At 39.6% G+C, this 26,541-nt stretch overlaps 1 protein-coding gene across 17 annotated transcripts in view; it reads right to left on the reverse strand.

Annotated features, from left to right (window-relative positions):
• CDK14 (cyclin dependent kinase 14) overlaps positions 1–26,541 on the reverse strand; it is a 790,403-nt gene that overhangs the window by 145,097 nt on the left and 618,765 nt on the right. For all 17 annotated transcript variants that reach the window (XR_012432704.1, XR_006696501.2, XR_012432705.1 and 14 more), the window contains one exon: positions 13,920–13,983. Coding sequence is in view for 14 of the 17 variants with exons in the window: in XM_045387589.2 (XP_045243524.1) it covers positions 13,920–13,983 (64 nt within the window). In the remaining 3 variants the exon portion in view is untranslated. The remainder of the gene's footprint in view (positions 1–13,919; positions 13,984–26,541) is intronic.

Genomic DNA, 26,541 nt, shown 5'->3' on the forward strand with positions numbered 1-26,541 from the left:
CATATGCATTTACTCCTATTGAGCTGGTAAAAAAGTGGTAATGATTTAAGCAAAAGGCTGTGGCCACACTGAAGGGCATGTCATCATCTGGCGGAGATGCTGAGCCCAGTGCCTTTCTGGGGGTTGCTTTCATGAAGGCAAAAGGCTCCAGTCTCTTATAAGGATGAACAATTAACACTGTCATAAATCACTCTGGTTATATTTCAAACAATTACCCTAATTATTTCTTTATGTTACAAATAACACACTCAAATCCTTTTGGATAGAAGGCACAGAATTTATTCATTCATTCTACAAATACTTACTGTGTGTCTGCAATTTGCTAGAGACTATGAATACAGTGGGGCAGCAAACATACAAGGTCACAAGTAGCCTCCAACAAATCATGCAAACCAATACTGAGAGGCCTTCAATAGAAGAAAGCTACACTCACAACTATTCACAAGAATTTTTATGCACGTTTTACTTTCTTATATCTGTTAGGAAAACCAAGCCATCAGTGAACATTGCAGTCAACATTCTGATCAAGATATTTTAAACACTGAATCTATAGTTCTTGGAACAGAAGTAAAGCAGTATTTGTATACAGTAGAAAAGAGTTTACCTCAAATAAAGAGGGCCAGACTTTTCCCAAAATCTTAGGATTTTAGATATCTTAACTCCAAATGGGCATGGTGATTCCAACAGTCATTTTAGAATAATATGTATGTTACTCTAAACTGCAATCCACACCTTTAAAACACTTGATATTCCTACGATATTTAATGGCTCAGATTTGACACAGCCCCAGCATTATCAGTGAGAGGTTTTGATGTAACACATCAATGCGGAACAGAATTGCACTGCCCTGTCACTGCCACCCAGTAGAGCTACCTTAAAATGCTGAGCAGCCTCTTCAGTCCTTTACACGTGAGGCAAAATCATCCTGACTTGCCCTGGCTATAGCAAATCATCCTTCAATTACTAACAGTGTGCTTTTCTAAATGAGTAATCTTTGAGTAACTTCTGGAAACAAATGTTCTACCGTATTCATTAAACATTATTGCTTGTGATAACATTTGTGTTTCTAATATACAAATAACATTGTGGGGTTAGTGAATGCATATTCCCAGATGAGGTTTCCAAACCATTTACACCTTCCTCTATCTAAAAGTCATAGACTAATTCTCTTTCCACAAGACATTTTTCTCTAGAGAACTAAGTTTAATCAGTTAGGCAGTTATTAAAGTCTAAAGCATACTATTCATAAACAAGAACAAATTTACAGCTCCCAGAAAAGACAGTAGGAGAAAGATGTTGTGTCTCACTCTCTGTGCATCCCCTTCCCCTTCCAAATCCCCCATCCAAACTCTCTAAAGGGGAAGACAGAGCAGCTCCAGACAGTGCTAGATGGGACCCAAACAACCCAGTGGCCTAACCCTTAATTTATAAATGGGTAAACTGAGGCTAGAAAGGTTGAGTTGCCTGAGGCCATAATGCAGGCTATAGTGACAGAGACTGAACCAGGACTCTAATCCCAGTCTACTATTACCAAAGAGCTAGGATACCCACGATTCCTATTTGATATTTAACAGATGTTTCTTGTATCCTCTGTGGTTTGCAAATATGAACTCACTGTAATCCACACAATAATGCTACGGGTAGGGGCTATGATTATCTTCATTTTTTACATGGTGAAATGGTACAGAGACATTGACCAATTTGTCCACATTACACAGCTCATAAGTGACAGAGCAGAGATGTGAACCTAGACAGTGTGGATCTGGAGTCTATGCTTCTAGCCGTTATACCATGACACCCCTCTGGGTCTTAAATGGCAGAGACTTGAAGTGCTACCCCGATAATGCACAAAGCTAGTAGCAGAACAAACAGATCAAAACTCCTTGACCAGTAATGAAAAACAGGCATAAGAACATTTACACAAACAAGATTCGCAACATTCCTCACTCCCAACTCCCTTTCCACCTGCTGTCAAAGTGCCTTACCTTTTTAAGTCTAGGAGAATAAATCTGTCTTGTGTTTATAGGGAATGAGAAACATATGTCTTTCAAATTCTAGAAACCTTGAACAGATTAATCATTCTGTGCCTCAGTTTCCCCATATCTCAAATTGGGATAATAGCAGTACCTACTTCATAGTTACTACAAATGTTCAATAAGAAAATGCATCTCAAACGCTGGTAAGTTCTGACACATAAATAAAACACTCAATATCTGTTAGCTATTAATATTGCTACTGCAACTATTAATAATAATATACTCAAAAAACTGACCATCTTGTACAGTTATATACTTTGGAAGGAGACATATGGTATATCGAAAGCAGTATTACTCCTGGGAGGGCAAATGCTTCATCTACCCTACATTACTCATTTTGAGGCAACAGTTAAATTAATAAAATCCATAAATATGTTGATGCTCTTCTAACTCCTGTGATTCTAATGCACTAGTGGAGAGTCAGGATTGGCATTCTGAGAGGATGTCAATTGTCCTCCTTTTTTACAGTTGAGAGATTATTAAATGGATTTACAAAGCTGGCTCTAAAGGCACAAGCACCTGTTTACATACATACTTATATCCTTTTTAAACAATCTCCATTGGGAGTATTATTGTCTGTTAGCTACAAAGGTGCTCTCTGCCAGTGCTGCATGAAGGACAGTGTACATGAAGGAAATCTTATCAGATCTTACGCCAGAGCGAATAATTAGCAGTCAGTTTATCATCCTGTTGGTCTGACTTCAACATTTTGGGGGTAAGATGCTTGCATCTTAAGTATCGGAAGTGAAGGTTTTTTCTTTCATCTGTATATTAGAATAAGAGTTATTATTCCATAGTCATGCATTTGTCTTGAAGGAGCCATGTGATAATGGCCTAAAAGGATTTTTTAAACAGCAAAAAATGAACTCACTTGTTTTAGCTAGGAGTAGCTGACAAGCCTAGGAGTCAGAACCTACTATGGGAGATGAGATGATTATTCAGCAAATAATCACTCCCTCCTTTCTTCCAACTTTCATGAATGGATGATACTTCTCTGCCCCACCGACAGTTTGTGTGAACAGTGGTAATGACACAAACAGATTTGAAATGTGACTGTGGCCTTAGGTCTGCTCTTTTGTATCCTGCCTTTCACTGTAAGAAGGACATTCTTCCATAGTTGCCACTCCGAAGAGGATTAAAGGGATGTAGAACATACCCGAAACCTTCAGCTAGAAGCCCAGAAACGCAGGGCCCAGCCAACACGAGCTGAAACCCAGCTCACCCGGGTGTAGTAATTGGCAGATACTTAGTGGGGTATAGTACACCTTTATGGTGGTTTGTTTTTGTGTCATGAAACAGTATTTTCCTCAGTGAGCTTCAGCTTTGTCCATCTGCCATGTCTACCTTCCTTAGTGGGAGGACCTCCTGAGATAGCATCCACGAAAGCACTTGATACACAGGAAAGAGCTATACAATGCAAACTAGCATCATCAACTATGTGACACTTAAAATTTTTGCCATTATTGTGTGTTTCTAAGAATTTTCAAATGCTGAAAAATTTATATGAATACTCAGATTACCGAACACCATGCTGTTCTCTGTGCATCCAATATTTCCAGGCACCTAAGAGAGAAAATCTTCATCCTAACCTTGGTTCAACCACTTAGTCATGAATCTCTCATAGTGGTGTGGAATCACTGCTCAAATTGGACACCTGTGCAAGCTTCTGGCTTGGTGAAGTCCCATTTCTTCCCTAAAGCTACAGTGTCCTACACAAGGTACTGTGGTCAACACCCAACTTGAAGACAAGGGGTAACATTTTCTTGTTTTACATCCAAACTTCCTGTCCCCTCATCTCCCTTCCTAAGATCTTGACTTTTAAAAAGTTTTTGGAAAGGTACCTAAAAGCTCAGGGTCAGGAGTTATGGAGGACTTTACACAATGCATAGACTCCTAGTTATATACTTGCTGGCATTCATGTGTGGGAAGGATAAACATAAAACATTAGGTTACAAACTTAGGAAAGCAATTAAAAGTGTATGGCCAGTTTATGGAAATTCCACTGGTATATAACCACTCAATCAAATGTTTTATTTTAAAAGAGATGACAGTTCTTTCAGTATCAAGTAAATCATCCATGTCTTCATTGAATTCTGCTATAAATTCTTAGGCTAAATGTTTAATTCTTTTCTTCAATATGACTTTAACCAAATCATACAAATTGGACAGTATACAAGACTTTCAATACTCTTAGGTGGGTTGGAATTACTGAAGAGGTAAAGAAGTCTTTATATGGTGACTGGCCCTCCATATCAACTTTAGCGATGTGAGGTGTGAATAACTCCCAAAATGAATTTTACAAAATTCCAGGGAGTAGAACTAATAAAACCAGTTTATTTAGGATTTAAAAAAATAAGTCGGCTATCAGTAGAACTTCCTTTTCCCTTGAAAATTTAATCTTATTACTTTTTTTTCTGGCATTTTCTAGACATTCTGCTAGTCTCCATCATTACTGATGCCCTCTAGTGAAAATAAATGTGAAATTCTTCAAGTACATCCAGACAAAGTACAGATCGTCCCTCCTTTGCACTGAAATGGGTTTATAACATTCCTACAGGGGTTTCCCTCCTTAATCTACCTATTGTAGAGGAAATGAATTGCTATTCTGCATTTTTAAGTGATTATCAAGGTTTTTGGTTGTTTCTTTTTTATTTTTATTTCATATCATTGGTCATATCTCTGACTTATTTTATATCAAATCTCTGGTCAGCTATGGACCTGTGAGGAAAAATATCCTTCGTGTCTGTGGCATCACTGCTAACTGGTAGGAGAATAATTTCCCTGTGAGTTAGTACTTGCCTTTATAGACCCTTCTTGATCCAGGGTTGCAGGCAGAAATGACCAATCAAGAGGATTTCACACTTCAAATGAAACCTCTTTCCAGCTCTGAAATGAGTCCGTGACTTTTTGTAGCCTGTAGGTCTTTCTGAAAACATAAAGCATTGATTTCTTCCTCTCTTGAAAACCCTCCGATGATTCCACTCACATTTCAAGTAAAATCCTGACTCTTCACCTTGACTTTCCAAGGACCTGTCCCCCTGAATTGTCTCTTGCCACTCTCCCTGTGCTCACAGGCATAGTAAGTTGTAATTTGTCTATTATTAGTCCCTTCTCTAGCATGTAAGCTCTGCAAGAAAAAGGATTCATCTGCTTTGTTCATGACTGCATCTTTAGCACCCACAATACTGCCTGGCACCTAGTAAGCACTCAATAAGAATCCAAGCTCATGAGCAGACGTAAAGCAGTTATTGCTGATGGAAACACCGACTCTCAACTTTAGCACCTGCTCTCCAGCAACCACCAGCGACCTCCCAGTATGGCTGACTCAATCAGAAAGTGAAGTCTGCCCTTTCTGTCATGTTTACATATTTTACTTCCTTAGCTTTATAACGTTCACATAGTTCATAAATTTAGTAATTAATTGGCTTTTTCACTACGTGATTAAAGTAGCATTTATTTGTGGGAGGAGGGACAGCAAAGTTCACAAAGGTGATAGTTGATGGTTAGTGGAGAGAGCTCTAAATACCCTAAGGCTTGTGTCAAGCAGACCAACAAGGCTTTTAGCAATAAAATCTGAGATAAAAGCCAGATATTTAAATAATAATTTTTAAAGTCCATTTTAATAACCATCACATAGTTACAGCCCATATGCCTAGACCTAACCCATAATCATTATAGTTGCTATCAATCATAAAAAAATTTTAAAATTCCTGAGGTAAAGTGTAAAGAGTAAGTGGGAAAGGAGATAGCAGGCAGAGGACATGGTATAAATAGTAAAAAATAATATTTTGCAGTTACATGCCCCTTACAGTTTGAAAGTACTTTTATATCAATTATGTCAGCTAGCTCAAATCTTCTTAAAAATAGGTAGAGTATAAATAACAAATATTGAAGGGAATGTAAAAACAGTTTAGTAGGAAGTCTGCAGGCTGGATGGAGCGGACATGATTCTTCTAGAAGAGTAAGGAAGGTATCTCAGCACTTCACAGGCCTCCCCTCACTGCAGGTGTGGTCTGTGCAGGGCAACATCACGGCACAAAGAGGCGCCCCCCTCTAGTCTTCCTGCATGGAATATCCCACCCCAACAACAATTTCTGCTGCATCCACAGCTTTTCTATCACCTTCTAAAAGACTCAGGAAAAGCCAAGAATGTCAGTAAAGGCTAAGGGTTCAAACATCCTCACTTCTGAAAATGAGGAAAGTGGGCAGTTCCGACATTATGTATTAAGGACTACACATCTGAGACTAAACGTCTGCAGAGGACATTTTGGAGCTGAAGATTTATTGGAGGCATAGGTTTAAAGGGTGGAAGAATATGCCCATACCCAGCAAGTGGAGGGTGGATCTGGAATGTCCAGGAAGACAGAGGTCTTTTCCAAGATGCCACAAGACAGAGTTGGGAAGAGCCTGACATTTCTCCTTCACAGGTCTAGGTCTACGGGCAGCGAAGCTCTCTTAAAGAGAGGAGGAGGCATCACTGAGAATGGCTTAGAGTTGAAAGACCTGAGTTTGAGTTTTGGCTCTGCTATAGCCTGGAGGGATGAGATCTCTAGGCAAGTCACACTATCTCTCTGAGCCTCGATTTCCTAGTTTCTTCATCTGTAAATGGGATAACAATATTAGGAAAAAAGCATTATTATAATGCAGTTATTCTAACTATCAAATGAGATAATATGTTAAAATGCTTTGCAAATAATAAAATATAGCATAAAATGTAAGGTGTTATCACCATAGTATTCTATTTCTGAAATGATTTACTTCCTCCCTCTGGAACAAAAACGTGTGGATCTGTTTGGTTTTGGGGTCCCAGTCAGGCCAGAGAAGAGGAAGGACTTAAAGAGAAGTTTTTTTGTTTGTTTTTTGGTTTGTTTGTTTGTTTTGCTTCATTACAAAGCCTTGATACAGCTAAGTTCATACATAAATATTCCCTTTAAGGTCAATGTGTCTGTAGAATTAGTTTTCGGCACAGTGTGTTTAAAGTATCACCATTCCCCAATTGCCTCCAATGGCAAATTCTTTACATTATTTCATTCGTTGGGAGACTGTCCATTTTCTTCAAAGTTTCCTGAATCAAACAGCCTTTTCTATTGGATAACTTTCCCTTAGAAATAATATAACCACTTTAGAAATGCTCTATTCTCTTGCTTGATTTTGGAAAATATAATTATTTTATTCTAAATTTCATTACTTTTAATCGCTTCCGGTCTAGCAGCATTTTTTTCCTCACTGAACTTCACAGTGCCTTCCTTTTTGAGCTCCTGAATAATCAGCCATTAAATAGTTTTTGAATGTCCCTTTTGTTGGAAGCATTTATACATGGAATCTACATGTTATTTCAGGGCTAACCCATTTCATACAAGTGTTATTGGTGGTTTTGTGTATATATTTTACCAAATACAGAGATCAGATCCTCTCTACTTCTCTGTTTTTTAAAATAGTCTAATTGTCAGTAAACCGCTCTTTAGAAGGGCAATGCGAAATTGTAATACACATTCAGTAGAATGCTATTTCATAATGAAAGCTGGAAAACAAAAACAAAAACACAAATACACTCAGGGAGTGAGACCCAGGGAGACCTGGAATCTGCTTCCACCTCTGACACTAACTTTAGGGAAGTTCTTTAGCATCTCTGGACCTGAGGTTCCTAACCTCACAAGAAGAAAGGCAGACTAGATGCTCCCTGGGGCTTCCTCTGGCTCAAACATTCACTTTGCTTAAGGCACAATCAAACACCACTGGCACTCTCAGCTCATGCAGCCCCGGGGTACTCCTTGACAGCTGGAAATTACAAAGCCTTGCCAGAACTCTTCATCCATTACTCTGATTCTACCGGTCTGGAGAACCTCAAATGTCTACACATACTCTGCCCTGATCTGGGGTTACCACAATTCTATGAAGCTTAAACAACTCCTCAAACATGTATGCAAGATGCATCTTTTAAAAATGATGTCTGTCTTACAACAACAACAACAAAAATGGCACTGCCACTTTAGCGGAGACATCTGAACCACACCACCTGTCGATGGGATACAAAAAGGGGGTAAAGCTGGTAGGAGAAAGTGATCCTGGGACTCACACAGGGGAACCTCTCATTATCCTAGAAGGAATTTATAGCAGAGAGCCTTATGCAAAAGCCTCCTGTTAGCGAATAACTATGAACCCATGAAAAGGAGTATGACTTATTTTTACAGTGGACTCTTACTTTGTGTTAGACCATGGGGTTTGCCTGTGATGAATCTCACCCCAAGTTATGGAATTACTGAAGTACTGAGAACACCACAGCACAACCTCTCACCTCGAGACTTTCCCACAGCAAGCATCCTGAACACAGTGACAAAAGGAGACACTCTGGAATGAGAGAGGGAGGGGTAGACAAGGAGACCTACTTTTAAAAGACCATTAACCATGGAACCCTGAGGGTAAGGGAAAAGAAACAGGAAGGTAATCGGGTTCAAAAATGAAATAGGCCTATTTTCCATTTCTTTTAAGAGAAATTTAAATAGAAGTAAATGACAGAAAAACAGCAGCTTCCAAGGTCAGACTCTGATATAGTTTGGATGTCTGTCCCCTCCAAATCTCATGTTGAAATGCGATCCCCAATGTTGGAGGGAAGTGTTTGGGTCATGGGGGCGGATCCCTCATGAATAACTCAGTGTCTTCTACAGGATAATGAGTGAGTTCTTGTTCCATTAATTCAGATGAGAGATCTGGTTGCTAAAAAGAGTCTTGTATTGGTGTAATATTGTAATATTGATGTGTATTGGTGTACATATTTTCCCAAACAGAGATCAGATCTTCTCTACTTTTCTGCTTTTTAAAATAGTCTAATTGTCAGTAAACTGTTCTTTAGAAGGACAATGAGAAATTGTGTTGCACATTCAGTAGAATTCTATTTCATAATGGAGGCTGCAAAACAAAAACAAAAGCAAAAGCACACTCGACTAAGACCCACGGAGACCCGGGATCTAGTTACACCTCTGACACTAACTTTAGGGAAGTCCTCTCTTCTCTTTTGCTCCCTCTCTTACCATGTGACATGCATGCTTCCCCTTCACCTTCTCCTATGATTGGAAGTTTCTTGAGGCCCCCACCAGAAGCAGGTGTCATGCTTCTTGCACAGCCTGCAGATCCTGGAGCCAACCGAACCTCTTTTCTTTGTAAATTACCCAGTCTCATGTATTCCTTTATAGCAACACAAATGAGACTTACACAGACTCCTTATTGCATATAACACGCACATACTTTATAATATATAATACCATTGGGACCTGTTATAGTTGTCTGGTTGCTATGGGAATATGCTGAGTTTAAGAAGTTTTGTGTAAGCACAGAAGAAGATATACAGGTTATATAGTAAAGAATAAAGTTCAGTTTTTAACTAATTGTTCTTTCACTATTTCAGGAATTATTTTAAAAATATTTCTCCATTTTTGTTATATATTTTTTTCCAAGGGAAAACCATATTGAGTTCTGGGATAATCATAGGAGTTGAAAAGGGAAGGTCATTTTATTCACAGTACATTTCATTGCATCTCCCCTGGATTCCCATTATAACCACCTAAGGGGTCCCCCCTGCTTCTTCTCTGGCCCCCAATTCTCAGTATAATAGATGGGGTGGTCTTACTAAAACAGAAACCAGCTCCTGTGCTGCCTTGTTCAAAATCTTCTAGAGCTTTCTACCTCACTCAGATCAATGGCAAAGGACTCAGAGTATCCCTCAAGGCCCTATGTGATCTGTGATTTCATTATCAGCCCTCCACTCCTCCCCATTCAGGGCATTGGTGCTTGCTTTTGTCTCTGCCTGAAGAGTTCTTCCCTCAAATATCATCTTGGCTCTGCCTCTCATATTCTTCAGTCAAGTGTCTTCTTTTCAGGGAGGCCTTCCTTGATCAACCTATTTAAACTGTAAATCACCCCCCTTCCTAGAACTTCCTGAACCAGTTTCTTGCTCTATTTTCCTCCACAGTACTTATCACCACCCAATATATGATATATTTCACTTACTATATGTCTCTCCCGATAAGGATCATTTGCATTTTGTTCAATGCAACATCTCCAGTCCCTAGACATACAAGTGGTGCTCAGGAAATATTGCTGAAATAGTAGGTGTATTTAACTTATTTCGTAGACATTAACTAAAAAAGTAAGTTATTTAAGAAAACAACTACTAGGAAATTAGGTTAGCATATGTTAAAACCAAAAGATTTATTCATGGCCTAGATCATAGCCATAAAGTAATCCACTTAAAAACCCAAATTGGTTTTTCTTACACAGATACACATATATGAATTTGTACATATACCTATAACAGAAATTTGGTCTTTAAAAAAATTGTGGTCAGGCACAGTGGCTCACACCTGTAATCCCAGCACTTTAGGAGGTTGAGGTGGGAGAATTGCTTGAGACCAAGAGTTCAAGACTGGCCTGGCCAAAATAACAAGACTTCCTCTCTCTCCATTTTTTTTTTAAATCATAACTCCACTATTCTAAAAACACCATGGGCTTTTTTCTCAAGGCAAAACTTACTCAGTTAGGCAAGTCAAGGAAGACATGAGAGACATAAGACAATGATTATTTCAAAATTGCTTAAAAATTAGAAAGGATCATTTTTCAAATTTTAAAGAAGCAAAAGTTTTTTCATGGACAAAGGGATGATTTCTCTTAAATATAAAGAACTCAGCCAGGCATGGTGGCTCATGCTGTAATCCCAGCACTTTGGGAGGCAGAGGTGGGAGGATTGCTTGAGCCTGGAGTTCAAGACCACCCCTGGTAACACAGCAAGACCCTCATCTTTACAAAAGGTTAAAAAAAAAAATTAGCCAGGCATAGTGGCATGCACCTATAGTTAGTCCCAGCTACCTGAAAGGCTGAGCAGGGAGGATCACTTGAAGGTCGAGGCTGCAGTGAGCTGTAATCGTACCACTGCACTCCCACCTGGGCAACATCACTAAAAATAAAATAATAAAATAAAATACAAAGAACTTCTAGAAATGGATTTTAAAAACCACACAACTCAACTGTAAATTGGCCAAAAGATAAAAAGAATTCAGAGAAAAGGAAATAGAAATGATCCTGAAACATATCAAAAGATGCTCAACCTCATCATAAGGCATATGCAAATTAAAATTTTACTGAAATTCCTTCTGTCATCTAACTGGCAAAATCCAAAAGTTTGGTCACATAGCATAGAGAGGAGAAGCAGCTGTGGGAAGAAGTATTCTCCTGTATTCTGGCAACAGAGACAACAGATACTACTCCTTTGGACAACAGTTTGATGAAAGTGGTCAAAATCGTAATTGTCTATACTTGTTGGCTCTTTAACCTTATTTCTCCTAATTTATCCTTCAGATATATTTGCATATGTGCAATGTGTATGTGTATGTATAGGCTCAAGGCTACTCAGTGCATTAATATTTGTAATAGCAAAGCAATGGAAACAACCCAATTGTCCCTAATTAGGGAATGGGTTAAATCCATACACCAGAAAACAATGCAGCTCTGTGAGACAAGAGGGACACTACATTGGTCTCCTCCTTGCAGTGATATGAGAAGATCGATGAGATGCATTAATGAGAAAAACAAGATGAGGAATTGTATTTAATATGAGAAAAGTAAAAATTAATATTAATTTCTTACATTTACATAAAGGAAAGAAACATAAGAATACGCTGGGGGCCTGCAGTGGGGTCAGTGGTTCTAGGGAAGTTGGCAGAGGGGAGGCAGCTCTGCACTATGCTCCTTTTTCTTATTGCTTGACATTTTAAATTGCTTAAATTTATTATGTATTAGAAAATTAAACAAAGTTTGTCCTTATGTCTCAGATTATCTTTTCCAGACTCTCTAGGGCACTCTTTGGGGTAGATCAAGGAGCTGGAGAGTGGAGTTGGGACAGGCGGACCCTAGCACTGATATTTTCCTCATTTGGGATTGTATATTTTCTTCTCCAGGACTATGAGATCTACGAGGTCAGGGACTGGGGCTCCCCTGGATGGTCTGGTAAGTGTTGCTTGGGGAAGGACTCGGAGATTTGCTTCCTTTGACTCAGTCTGTTGTTTTGCCTCCCTTGACTCCTTTCAAGCAAACTCAGGAAACGCTTATCATACTTATGTGCTATGGTTCATAGCCCTGAGCTTTGCCTGGAATAACCTTGCTCATCACCACCCATGCTTTCCACTATCTTCATATGTTATTTTTCTGTTTTCCTGTTACTTTCTATGTGTTATGTGTCTGTTGTGGGGCTTACACCTAATGTTAATAACTGAAACATAAATATTCTAGTTTGTATATGCCCACCAGAGGAGTCACATACATAATGTCTGTTCTAACATTCAATACAATCAAGTGCAACAAACATTTATTGAACACCACATATGTACAATGAACAGTCCCTGGTGTCTTGAAGTTCACAATCTGTTATCTTAATGGGTACCACATCCTAGTACTTTCCAAAATACAACTAATACATGCTTTTGTATGTTGTTGATGAAGATAAATTCTATTCCCACAAAAGCACATAAATTACTCCATGTTTTCTAATCCAGAAACTAGGCAGGCCAAATGATTTCATCTTAATTGCTCCTTTCTGTCTGTAACTTTATTCATTTTAAATCTTTTCAAATTTTCTTGTTTTATCTGCCTACAATTTAAAATTTTAGGTCCTAAAACAGGGAAATTAACCTTCTTGAAGTGCCCACAATTGGATCGTCTATAAAGAACTGTGCTCTTCACTCCATTAAGAACACGTGGATCCGTTACAGGATGCCTCTTGGTTGCTTAAAAAAAGAGTCAGTCCATTTAAAATTGTTAGTTTCCTATAGTCTTTCAGAACATAGAATTCATTTAGAATTTCCAGCAAAAGTACAGAGAGTCTTCAGGGAAGTTGAAGAAGATAAAATAATTCTGAACACACTGTACACTTTCAGAAGAAAAATATTAAGAATAAAAATAGTTTCCCAACTCAGTCATTCTTTGGAACTGATAATTTATTCCTGATGGTTCCCCAAAAGAGGGGAAGAGAAGCAAAATAATATATTTGGCTCCTCTAATAGATATTATTCATAGCTCTTTTCCCTCATAGGATAATAGACTATTAGAGCTTCTATAAAATCCCTTTCAGTAATTTTATGGTGGGTCTGCATTTTGTAAGCCATGTTTTATAACTGAGAAAAGAAAAAAAAAAAAAACACAACCACCAAGAGAATAATTTTTACAATAATTCATTCCACTGATTTTATTATATTTTCAATTCCAAACCTTTCCCCTCTCTTATAAAAATTAGACCATGTTTGAGATTCGTCTGTTAAGTGTAATTATTAAAACAAAGTTTCACGCCTGCCACCTACTGGTGAAAACAAAGGACAACTTATTTTAAAAGTTCACATTTCTTTCAGATTTTTCAGTGTTTAGGTTTAAATATTTTACATGAAAACATATTGAATGCTGTACAATAGAACATTCAGAACATCTTACATGTTTAAACTCAAATTATAGACCATATATTTATTAGTTTTGTAAAGAAATAAAAATATGATTTTTCCTTTTTACAATCCAATACTTTTCCTGGTCACTTATTGCAAGAAGTGACACAGATGAGTTACAGCACCCCAATTTAAATTTTGTTTTTGTAGACATGGATGCCAGTCTAACTGATGATGAAATTAACAGTTACTGCAAAATCAACCAGTCAAATAAAATAAAGTATATATGGTGAAAATCAGACAAATAATTTGTGAAAACAAAAGGAAATTCCATTAATAGATAAAGTACACAATGGAAAAAGTAACCAAAATTTTTCAAGGTGGTATATTGCTTAAGCGGGAACATTTATATACTCACCTTTTGCATATAGGAAGCACCTAGTCATCTGTAATTAACGAAACATACCTGGCTTAAAATGTGGTAAAGAATGAACTCCAGGCCATGTGTCCTCATTTGGCGTTCCAAGAACCTAGTGGAGAGCAGGAAATTGGGGAACAGCCTTATTATTTCCAAAGCACTCAAAATTCTCAAGTGTAGAAAAATAGTACACTACATATTATGAAACTCTGGTATTTTTTTTTCCATTATTGTGTGCCAGGGATTTTATTTCAGTAAAAACAAACCCGGCTAAAGAGCCACCCAAGATGAATCTCTGTGTTATAACAAATACAGCTGAATGTGGTAAGACAAGTTAAATCTGCTATATTTTATCAAGTCCAAACTTAATAAGTAGGCTAATGAATCAAACAATAAGCTGTCATTTTCATGTTGCTGAATGAAGTTTGTATGTGTCCCCCATGATTCCTTCATAAGCTTTTGTCTTTCACTCCAGTCTCATCATTTAACAGTTCCAACAATTCTGCCATTTCTACCCCACATCCTCTGTCTGAGCATTATAATGTTTCAAAAAGGCAGGGTTGACAGCTTAGAATGCTCAGATTCTCTCATTACAGTTACAATTTGTAATTACGTGATTTACAGTTTCCTTTTGCCAAAATACTGTTCTTCCCACATGTTTTCCTTTTTCTATCTGTATGTCTACCTTCTTTCTCCATCTACTTTTCTATCACTACAATGTTTGATCTGGGGAAAGGAATTCATGGGCAATTCCAGCTCACATGTAACTGGGCACATTCCATTTGAATATTCTGTTCCATGATCTATGGCTCTTATACTCAATGATCATGGCAAATCACTGACTGAGAACAGAGTTTCAGGGTTAAGCACCTAGAAAGGGGAGATTCAGGGTTAAGAGGCCAGGCTCTGAAGACACCTTGAGTTCAAATCTTTGCTCCCCTATTTACCAGCCATGTAAGCTTGGGCTGAGAAATAACCCCACTGAGCTTGAATTTCCTCATCTGTAAACTGGAGGGTGTTGACAGCACCTACCTCAATGTGGTAGGAGAATGCTACCTAGCACACAGTCAGCACTATGTCAGTATTAGATACTACTCAAAGAACCCACAGAAAACTGGGTCTAGTCAGATCAGGGAGGCTCCAGCCACGTGGGAAAATTTAGACTGCCCACTTTTTCCACAGGGACTCTATGTTCAAGGGAGTCAGAGCATCATAATGTTGCCAAGAATGATGCCAGATGGCGTCATTCAAACTATATTGGATAAACATGGATAGACCAACAGGTTAGAAAGGGCAAGAGATAAAGCTAGAAACCAGCAGAGGAGGAAAAGGACCACTAGATATCATGAGAGGTGTAAACCAAAAATAAAATTATAAGCCCCTCAACCATCTGAATGGACCCCTCCTCTCAGCCAAAGGTATTCTAAAGTTAACCTGAAAAACTAGTTCAGGCCATGAGGAAGGGGAGCATAACACAGAAGCCTCATTATACCTGTCTCCTTTTTGGAATTCAGGCACAGCTGACCGGCAGAAACATCAACACAGGCCTTAAGACTGATAGGACAGATTCTGTAAGTCCTATAAGAAACATTTACACTCTATTGTCTCTGAAGCCTGCTACCTGGAGGCTTCATCTGCATGATAAAGCCTTGGCCTCCACCCTTTTGGTAACCCCTTTTGGTAACCCAGACATTCCTTTCTATTGATTCCAGTCTTTAGGTAATAACTCTCTGAACCAATTGTCAATCAGAAAATCCTTGAATTCACCTGTGACCTGGAAGCTCCCACGTCCAGTTGTCCTGCCTTTCTGGACTGAACCAATATACATCTTACATGTACTGATTGATGTCGTATGTCTCACTAAAATGTATAAAACCCAGCTGTAGCCTGACAACCTTGGGCACATGTTCTCAAGATCTCCTGAGGGCTGTGTCATGGGCCATTGGTCACTCATATTTGGCTCAGAATAAATCTCTTCAAATATTTTACAGTTTGACTCTTTGTCAACAGAAGAAATGAAGCATATTCACTTTATCTGAGGATTTGTAGGCACTACTAGGCCAAATGGTAATACAGGGCTCAAATTGTTCATGCATTTATTTACTAGTGGGTGACATGGCAGTGATGTCAAAGAGTGGCACGTACACAGTAAGTGCCAAACTCCCTGCTTCCTACTCTAGTGAATCAGGATTAAATACATGTATTTATGTTCCTGGCTGAAACATGAATCCACCATCAGCAAATGAGAAAATAAAAATTCTTTTAAGACTCATACTTGGTTACTTTTTCATGCACTAATTAATACTAACATCAATAGACAGATCTACACAAACTAGGTCACGTTATTGATGGGCTGGATGATGAGGGGGAAGGAGGCAGGCAAGAGAGCTGGAAGAGTTGTAACACGAGAAAAGAGACAAAAGCATTGTCTCTGACATAAACGCTTATGATAACAGTGTCTCTGCAAAAGGCATTTCTCCCTTTCTTTTCAATAATCCCAACCATTATTTCAAGAGGAGACAATCAAGTTTGCAGGCAGCACATACAGCTAATCTGGAAATGCTCCACTTTGTTCTCACTAAAATTTGCATCAAGGACAAAGGAGTCCAACAGTACTAAACTTTAGCAACAAAAGGGAGAAAATGTCAGCTCAAAATCACAACTTGAACACAGCCAATCTGTCACATGCAAAATTAGACCCTATGGAAGTTTTATAAACAATGAAAAGTCCAGCCAGAATCTGAGCCCTGTTCTCTTGCTCCTAATAAAGTACAATTGTTTTCCTGGCTGCCTCTGTTTTGACAATGCTTGCGTTTGCAAAACTTTTTTATAGGCATTATCGTCATCCATATCCAGTGTTCTGTTTCAAAGTGATTATGAAATATTATGGTCATATTATAAAAATTTCCAGGAAAGAAACAAATACATTAGACTTTTCTTTTTCAATTACAGGTTTAACTATTGAGATTCCAGACCTCAAACTGTCCTGCTTACAACCCTGAACCATTTACACAGAAAATGCAAAGTGGGCAGAAGGTGGGCAAAGGAAAAGAATAATTAAAAATTAATTTTGCTTCCTGTAAAATCCATTTTGGAAAAAACAGTTTGGGTTTAATGTATGATTAGCAACGACTGGCTACCTGTGCGCTAAGGGAGAGTATGTGTGGTCTCTGATGCCAGATTTTCATTCCTATTAATTCACTAACAAGTTCCATTAACAAGACATATTTAAGTTAGAAGAAAAAGAGTATTTTCTAAAAGTCAAAAATAATCTTTTGCAAATGAAACACAAAGAAAATGAAAATTGCACCTGAGGTGCCACCAACACTTAAAATGTGGTCCCCAGCTCTGTAAATAAGCAGGTTCATGACACTTGAAGCCCCTTTCCATCTATGATACACCGAAAAGTCTTCTACATATCCATTTAAGCAGATTTACCCTAAACTTGTGTCTGTGGTTTGTCCATCTCCTGTTTCCTTTATTGGTTCAGCTCTTTATTCGGCTAACACTTATTGTACTCCTCACAGAAGATGTAAGAACGTGGACTCTGCCTTGAGGTGCCCCTGGTCTAGTGATGCAGATGAACCGGGGTGGTGATGAATGGCCTTCAACATAACAGAGCTGATGGTATGGGAGAGTGAGGTCAGAGCCTAAAGAAGGGAGGCTTGAGTCTTCCTGGGGGCAGGGAGAAAGGCTACTGGGAGAGGGTGGTTTAGTGGGAGAGGGAACACTGAGTCACGGTTTGCCAAGTAAAGAAAGGGTGGGAGTGACAGTAGAGTGTATGGTTATAAGGAGAGGCTTATGTCAGAACACTTTCAGCTCTCCAAATTAACAGAATGCTCAGCCCCTGTGTCTTCTCATAGTGGATTACTCTTCCCTAACGCCCTGCCCTAATCCTGCCAGCTGAACTCCTACCTCTATTTGTAGCTTCAGTTCAAGGGTCACTTTTTCCTGAAAGACCTTCTGGACTCTCTGGTCCAAGTTATATGCTGCCTGTTTGTGATGTCTGAGTGCTTTATACAAACTTCTATTTAGAACCTCGCCATTACCTGGTAATTGCTAGATTACTCACCTGTCTCTGCATTGTGGTCCTCAGAGTGGAGACGACAATGTTGATCTCTGGATACTTAGTGTACCATGTGCCTGGCACCAGATACGCACCCAGTAAATGTTGACTGACTGAGTGAATGAATGGTGTGTCTGGATAACACTGTGGCTAGACTGCAGGTTGCGCTACAGGATGGGAAGCAGAAGCCAGATGCTGAATTCAAGGAGACTGCATTTTATCTCTGTTTAAGGTTTTTGCAAATTGCAGGTCATATGACTGGTTGGGGGATTGTAAATTCATCAAGGGAGTTGACATTGGCACTTTTCAAAAGATGGAATTCAAGAGAAGATATCAGAGGGCAACATAAATGTAAAGATACATATTGTTTTATGAAACTTCTGTTCAAGTTACATCTTTGTGTGTATACATAGTGAATCATGATGTAAAATATATATTCTGCTGTTTAAAATCCACTCATACAGGGAAGAAGTTATTAGCTGAAATCAAGAATGCCAGAGATGAAGCAAGTTTGGGGGCTGAGAGCAAAGGGTTTCGTTCTGGATCTATTAAATGTTAGAAACGCCTGCAGGTCAAGATTGGGCAGCTGGAAATACACGTCTGGATCTTGGGAGAGGAATTTCAGAGGGAGAAAAACATTTGGCACTCCTCAGCACACATATGGTAACAAATAGCAAATGCCAAAATGCAAGCTACAAAATGGTCTCACGTCCCACTGTTCAGAAATATACAGTTGCTAGAAGTCTTTTCTGTGATTTCTTATTAGACTATTTAACATCTGTTTAAAAAAAAAAAAAAAAAAAAAGGACAAGCTCATCTTATCAGTGGAGGTCTACACCCCCGACCCTGAGGAACTAAGAGGTAATGATGGCCCCACACTCACTCCTCCAGGTGTGCCTCTGCCCTGGCAGGTGTGGCCAAGGTTCTGCCCGTTATGTCAGCCTCTGTTGAGCAGAGAAGATACTGAGAAAAAGAGGGCCTCTCTGTGAAAATACCTACTCCAAATAACAGGAGAAAAGCAAATTCTAAACTTCTAGAGCTCAGAGTAACTCTGACAAACTAGTGTTTGTTAGAAATATTTACTTATCTTTCTAAACTATCACTAATTCCACAAATTATCTCACTTTCTAGTCTTTGCTTTTGCACAGGCCTCGGGGCTGCTAAACAGGAGTCCATGGGCTTTTCCTGAACACCTGTGATTTAAGTAGAACAAGACCTGCTAACGGTTCTTCCTGGGTCAAGGGGACCGAGAGGTCTCTAACGGAGACTACAGCACAGAGGAATTCTGGCCTCTGGGACACATATAAAACTGGCTCACAGAAGTGTGTCCTAATGAAGTGATATGGAAAGCACCAGATTCCCACTTCAAGGCTTTACATCTTAGGGGCACGACTACAGTGGCGATGAGGATTTTAAACGGACTCAGCTGTGGATTCTGAGGGACTGGAGAACAACCAGTCCCTTAGGATAGGGCGGAGTGTGACTGTCATCCCATCTTAAACCACATGCCAAATGCCCGCTTTTTAAACACATTTTAAACATTCTTTCTACTATCCAGAACTGATGATTTTTAAGCTGCAACTCCGAAAGTCCACACATATAACATCTCTAAAATAATGATTGCTTCACAGCTGTACTACTTTTGGATCTGGAAGATTTTTTTCTGGCTCTTTAGTGAGAAGCCCTAAAAGAAACCTGTGAAGTGGCTCAGCAGAACTCAGCTGCAATATTATACACCCTGCTCTGGAACAGATGGTATGAAGTTCCCAGAAGAGCCAGAGAGAGAAAGCAGAACTTCCTAATTCTGATCCTGACTGTGCACTCTCCACCCGGAAATACGATGATCAGGTGGAAACGCAGAGGAACCACCTGGAGCTTGCACTGCCTCCGACAGCACAATGAATGTGCTGCAGACAGGGCAGGTGGAAGGCGAGGAGAAAGGTTTCAGGATCCAGTGGCCTCATGGTTGATGGTGAGAAGGAATTGTTTTATTTTTCGAGATAGGATTTCATTCTGTCGTCCAGGTTGGTGAGCACTGGTGTGACCATGGCTCACTGCAGCCTCAATCTCCCAGGCTCAAGTGATCCTCCCATCTCAGCCTCTCAAGTAGCTGGGATGACAGGCACACTCCACCCTATCCTACTAAATTTTTTATTTTTTGTAGAGATGGGGTACCACTGTGTTGCCCAGGCTTATACTCCTGGGCTCAAGTGATCCAACTGCCTCAGCCTCCCAAAGTCCTAGGACTACAGGTGTGAGCCACCGCACCCGGCCAAGAAGGAAATTTTTTAAGAGGAGGATATAGTGATAGAAGAAGTAGAGGTTGAAAGGATGGAGTACATTAAGGGGAAGGGGAAAGATGCAAGTAAGAGGAGATTATAAGAGTGGCCAAGGATATATGGAAATGACCAAAGAGCAAATTTCGGCATGGAAATCTTAAAAAATGCCAATTGCATACTTGAATCAAATATTCATTTTCTGTATGTAGACAACTTCTAGAGTAGGTCAAGGGTATCCCTAAAAACCAAACAAACAAACTAGTAACAGCAGTGGTCTCTGGAAAGGGGAATGGGTGGCTGGAAATCAGAGGTGGAAGGGGCCCACGCTTTTCACTGGTGGTGTTCAACCATTAATTATGCTTTCCCATCCATGTAATAAACAGAAATGTACTAGTGATGACAACATGACCACCCCTTTCCTATGTGTAGAAGATAAAAGATTTTTTTAAAAAGTGTCTGCCTTAGAGTTGCTCAGTCTGGAAAGAGAGACAAAGAGACAAGCATGTGAAACAGAAAGTCAGCATGACAAGGCTGCTCAATGAGGGGTGTGATGAGTGCAGCGGGGGCCTAGGAAAAGAGGCGAAGGGACGGCTTGAAGAAAATGAAGCCTTAAAACTGAGAGTTCAAAAGTGACCAGGGGCTTGTCAAGCAAATGAGTAGGAGAAGGACACTCCAGAAAGAAGAGAGTGTGTATAAAGGTACAGAGGTATGCATGTGTGTGTGCCAACTCCAAGTGATCTGGTGTTGTCTTCTGGGAACACCCCTGTATTAGTCAGGTTTCAGGCTGCTGATAAATACATACCCAAGACTGGGAAGAAAAAGAGGTTTAATGGACTTACAGTTCCACGTGGCTGGGGAGGCCTCACAATCATGGAGGACAGCAAGGAGGAGCAAGTCACGTCTTCTATGGATGGTGGCCGGCAAAGAGAGAGCTTGTGCAGGGAAATTCCCATTTTTTAAACCATCAGATGTCGTAAGACTAATTCACTATTATGAGAACAGCTCAGGAAGGACCCACTCCTATAATTCAATCACCTACACTGGGTTCCTCCCATGACACGTGGGAATTGTGGGAGTTACAATTCAAGATGAGATTTCTGTGTGGATACAGCCAAACCATACCAATTCCTCTGGGAACTCTATGTGGATTGCTTTTATAGCTCACATTTTAGAGATCATATTTTAGCATGTGCTTTCCACTACCATATACACGCTGAAGTGTTCTAAGTATTTTTCTGTATCTGAAGTTCCACTTGCAAGATCCGGATTTGTATTTTCAGCCCCTCCAAGGTGTAGTCAGGAGGAAGGGAAGGAAGTGGAGGTCTACGGGAGGAGGCTGCAGCCAAGTTGATAAGATTAAATAATAAGCAAGGGCTTTTTAGATTTTAGGGACATAGACAAAGAGCAGGAATGACAAGACCAGCTCTGCACCTCATAAAACTCCTGGAGTTGGTGGTGGAGAAGGGGGACAAGAAGCTGAGAGGTTAGTGAAGAGGCCACACAGAAAGGCCAACACAAGGGTTCATCTACGGGGCATATGAGAACCATTTGGGAGCTTCTAAAGCCATGGTGCTCAACCCTCACATGTCAAATGCCCCCTTTTTAAACACATTTTTAAACATTCTTTCTACTATCCAGAAATGGGACTCATAGATCATAAAAGGTACCTATGCACAACTAAAAAAATCAGTATAATACTGTAACCATTGCATAAAGAAGACATGAAAGTATTTCATGAAAAAATATGTGCCCAATGGAAAAAACTCAAATAGGATGGCACCAATGGGCAAAATGAAATAATTGGGTGCCTGTAGCTATACGCTAAACTACCTTGAAGGCCATAGCTATCAATGATGACACATTCAACTGTGTTGCATTAGAGACTCGAATCTTGAATAGCATTGCTGTGTGTCAGGATTTTCTGAAACTGCTGATTAGCTGCGTACCTGATATTTCAGTGTATATTAATATTTATTATGTATTAAAACTGAGAAAAATGTCTTCTGCTTATAGGTACAACTGTATTTATATATTGTGTTTACTGTGTTACTTACATGTAATTGTATTTCTAGATAAAACAGAGATACTAAGCAATTCAAGGTTTGGATAATTATAACAAAGTTTTTCATAATAGAAGTGTCTGGTGGGTCATTTAGTTTTTCACTGAGCAAGACTGACCAACAGTGCCGAGTCTAGCATTGTGGCCACCACCCATGAAAAGGCAATAGCATCTTAATCAATACGAAAACCAAGAATAATCCCCAATACTTCTTCCACTGAAAATTATTGTTTTATAAGTATCTCTGACTAGGTCCCAGCCCAGATGAATTAAGTCAGCTCTTTGTAAAAGTTCCACAGGTGATTCTAAGTCCAGTGGTGGAACTACTGGCCCAAAGTAGCTTTTCCCAAGGTGTGGGATATGTACTCCCACACTGAAGATTATTTTAGGATATGAATAGAGCATTAAATTATATTTACTCACATGCTTTGAATTTCTTTCAATTTATTTGAGAACATCAAGGAGAAAAATCTCAGCTTGGTGCTTATTTTTAAAACCTTTCAAACACTTGCTAACATCCTCCATAGAGAAAGCAGCCAAAGGTTCAGAATTGTGGCCAGGCAAGAAGGTCAATTTCATAATAATAATAACTGGTTTTCACTGAGTTTATTTTCACATTTACCTCCTATTAATGGCGATACATAAAGGTTTTCTACTTTCTATAGTGTTATAAACAAATACATAAAATTATTTGAAATGAGTTGACTGAAGAAAAATATTAAGTCATTAAAAGTATGCTATAATGTTATAGTCAAAATTTAAGAGGAAGAGTAAGACAGACAATTTGGGAGACTCATGGTCCTAGAGTAGGAAGAGATGAAGATGGAATATTGGAGACCACCAAGTAGACACTCAAAAGGGCACTCGCTGGCTTCCGCTCTTCTGGCCTAGTCTGCAGGACCTGCTGGATTCACCATCAGGATTAACAGTGAAAGGCAGATGGCTGGGGGTGTCTCACGACTGCCTCAGAACTGGTCAGGGAGACAGACCAGAGATCCAAAGACTGGATGGGATTTCCTCAAACATTCTTGAGTAACTTCTTCAGGTTTGTTATTTTTATACATGCCTCCACCATCTCACCACATTAATGTATTTCCATTATCAACTTCTTATTTTTACCTCCTATGTATTTTCTCCCTCTCTTGCCATGCCATGCTATGGCAGGCTACCAACATGTCCTAAGGCACTAGCCAGTGCCCTCCCAACCAGTCTACTTGCCTCCATTCTTGTACTCTTCCAATTAATGCATGCATATTCCTGAGTAATCTTCAAAGTCAAATGTGATCAAATTCCACTCCCTGAATAAGATCTCTCAATGGTTCAGTGGCTTCCCAGTGTTCCTGGGTAAACCTGATATTGCACACATGACCCTCAAGCTGCTACCTGCCTTGGGCCTGCCCCTCTCTCCCCTTACCTAGAACCACCACCCCTTCCTTTTCCTCTCATGCTCTGCTCACACTGATCTTTCGGTGCCTTAAATTTGCCATGCTGCTCCCCCATCCCCACACAGGGCCTTTACACATGTATTTCCAAAGCCTGGACATCTGTGCCCATTCCACCTTGTTCCTAATTCATTTTTCATCTCTGAGTTGAAACATCCTTTTCTCAGGACAAACCCCTGCATATTGGGGCAAAATCCCCATAATATACCATTATAGCACTGTAGGCTTCTTGGTAAAAATTGGCACAGTTGAAACTTTACATTTATTTCTGTGAATATTTGATAAACGTCTATTTCTTTCATTGGACTCTAACTGTAATAAGTAAAGAGATCATGTCTTTTTAAAAATTTTTGTTTACTTTATCTTCCTTTTGTTTATCAAAGTACATGAAGTAGGCACTCATTAAATATTTGTTTAACTATATAGACCTGAAGGATCCTTATAAATGACAAATTATCATGACTTCATTTAATAAAAGTCATGTTAAACTAACCTTTTTAAAAAGTAGAAGACAGTTGTCTTCAGCTTCAATATTTATGCTTTTCCTCCTACCTTACTCTACCTTCCTGGAGAAGAACAGTGATGCAAATTAAAATTCTTCTAGAAGCCAGTCAAGCAGGTGACTGAGGGAGAGGGCTGGGGAGAAAGAAGGGGGACTGAATGTGACAAGGCCCTGTCCATAGAGAGCAGCGACTACTCAGCTTCCACTGGAGGCTGCCCCGCACAGTGCAGGCCCCCAGTATTGCTGTAGCTTTCATTTCACTAAGGGAACTGGATGATACCTGGATTTCCTGTGAAAGTACCTTAATCCTATGACCTAATTCAAATTTCTAAGAAAAATTACTTAATTCAAATTTAAAACAAAAACTAAATGAGATGGGTCAAACAAAACTTGTCGATGTCCTGAATTCAAAGAAGAGCAGCTGGGCAGTAACCCTTGCTCCTCTAGCATATGTTGATTTTAGCCAGGCATCAATAAAATAAGCTATTGTTTATTGATATCATGTGTGCAACATCAGGTTTACAACCAGTTTACTGACAAACTGGTTGTTCAAGGTTGCACAGCTAGAAAGCGGGGGAGCTGGAATTCTAAATCAGGTTGGTGTGACTAGAGAGACCATGCTTCGAAGAGCTGTACTATCTGCTTCCAGGAGATAGTACAGCTGAGCAATGTGGCTCAGATGTCATTAAACAATTTATATCCACCTGACCAGACCCTAGAAGGAGGTTTTGAGTATTAGAACAAGGTTTTTTTCATTCTGTCTCTCCCTCACATTCAATACACACACACGCCTGCACGCGCACACACACACACACGCACATTTATATATGTCTATAGGACATAAGTATGTAGGTGTACATCTATATTCTGTATAATGTTAGAGATCATCCTCTTCAGCATTTTTATCAGTGACTTGAAGGAAGACAGAAGAGATGTCTTATATTTTTCAGATGACATGAAATAGAAGGGGTGTGTAGCATTCTGATGGCTGAACCAGGATTCAAAAATATTTAATCAGGCATGGACAACTGGCCAAACCTAACACCAGGAAAATGTGATAGCTATAAACATAAAGTCCAGTACTTAGATTCTATTAATTGATGGTTCAAGATGGGAACACCTGGCATGCAGCAAGCTGCATAAAAAATGACTCGTGGTTTTTAGCTGAATAAAAACTTCTGTAAGACCACCTACTGGAAGTCAAAAGAGATTAGGCGGGTTGACTCTAAGCTTGCCCCTGTGATTCCCACCTCCTGGTGTTCACAACCTTCTCCTTGAGTGTGGGTGGGAGCAGCAACTTCTAACCAACAGAATATGACAAAAGTGATGAGATGTCACTTCTGAGATTACAATTGGCCCTTGAACAATGCAGGGCTTGGGGCACCAACCCCATGCACAGTCAAAAATTCCCATATAACTCTCGGCTCCCAAAACTTAACTACTAATAGCCTACTGTTGAACAGAGGTCTTACCAACTATATATGTTATATTTATTATATACTATATCCTTACAATAAAGTAAGCTAGAAAAAAGAATATTAGGAAAATCAAGAGGAAGAAAAATATAGTTACTATTTATTAAGTGGAAGTGAATCACCACAAAGATCTTCATCCTTATCTTCACGTTGAGTAGGCTGAGGAGGAGGAAGAGGGCTTGGTCCTGCTATCTCAAGGGTGGCAGATGTGGAAGACATGGAGGAGACGGAAGGGGAGGCAGCAGAGACAGGCACATTTGGTGTAACTTTTATCGAAAAAAATCCACGTTCTAAGTGGACTTGTGAATTCTAAAGCTGTGTTGTTCACAGGTCAACTGTATATTGTGTACAATGATAATAGCCATTGTGCTAGAGGACTTGCTCCCTTGCTGGCTTTGAGGAAGTGAGCAGCCACGTTGGGAAGGCCTGAAGGCAAGGAACTGGGGGTGGCTTCAGCCAACAGCCAGCAAGAACCTGAGTCTTTAGTTCCACAGCCTGCAAGAAACTGAGTGTTGCCAAGAACCACATGAGCTCCAGCCGACCCTCACATCAGACTGCTGCCCCAGCTGATACCTTGATTACAGTCTTTTAAGACCATGAAGCAGAGGGCCTAGCTAAGTCATGCCAGGAATCCCAACCCACAGAAACTGAGAGATGATAAATGTGCCTTAGTCACTACATTTCTGTTAATGTTGTTATGTAGCAATAAGCAATTAATACAGATGTAATCATTTAATCATATACTAGTCAGAATACATCTGGATTGCTGTGCCAGTACCAGACGCTAAATGTGACAAGGGACACAAATAAATAGTCTTCTGTGGAGTGTATTCAGACAGGTTGGGGT

The sequence above is a fragment of the Macaca fascicularis genome, chromosome 3, assembly GCF_037993035.2.
Source record: "Macaca fascicularis isolate 582-1 chromosome 3, T2T-MFA8v1.1".
Classification (NCBI taxonomy): Eukaryota; Metazoa; Chordata; class Mammalia; order Primates; family Cercopithecidae; genus Macaca; species Macaca fascicularis.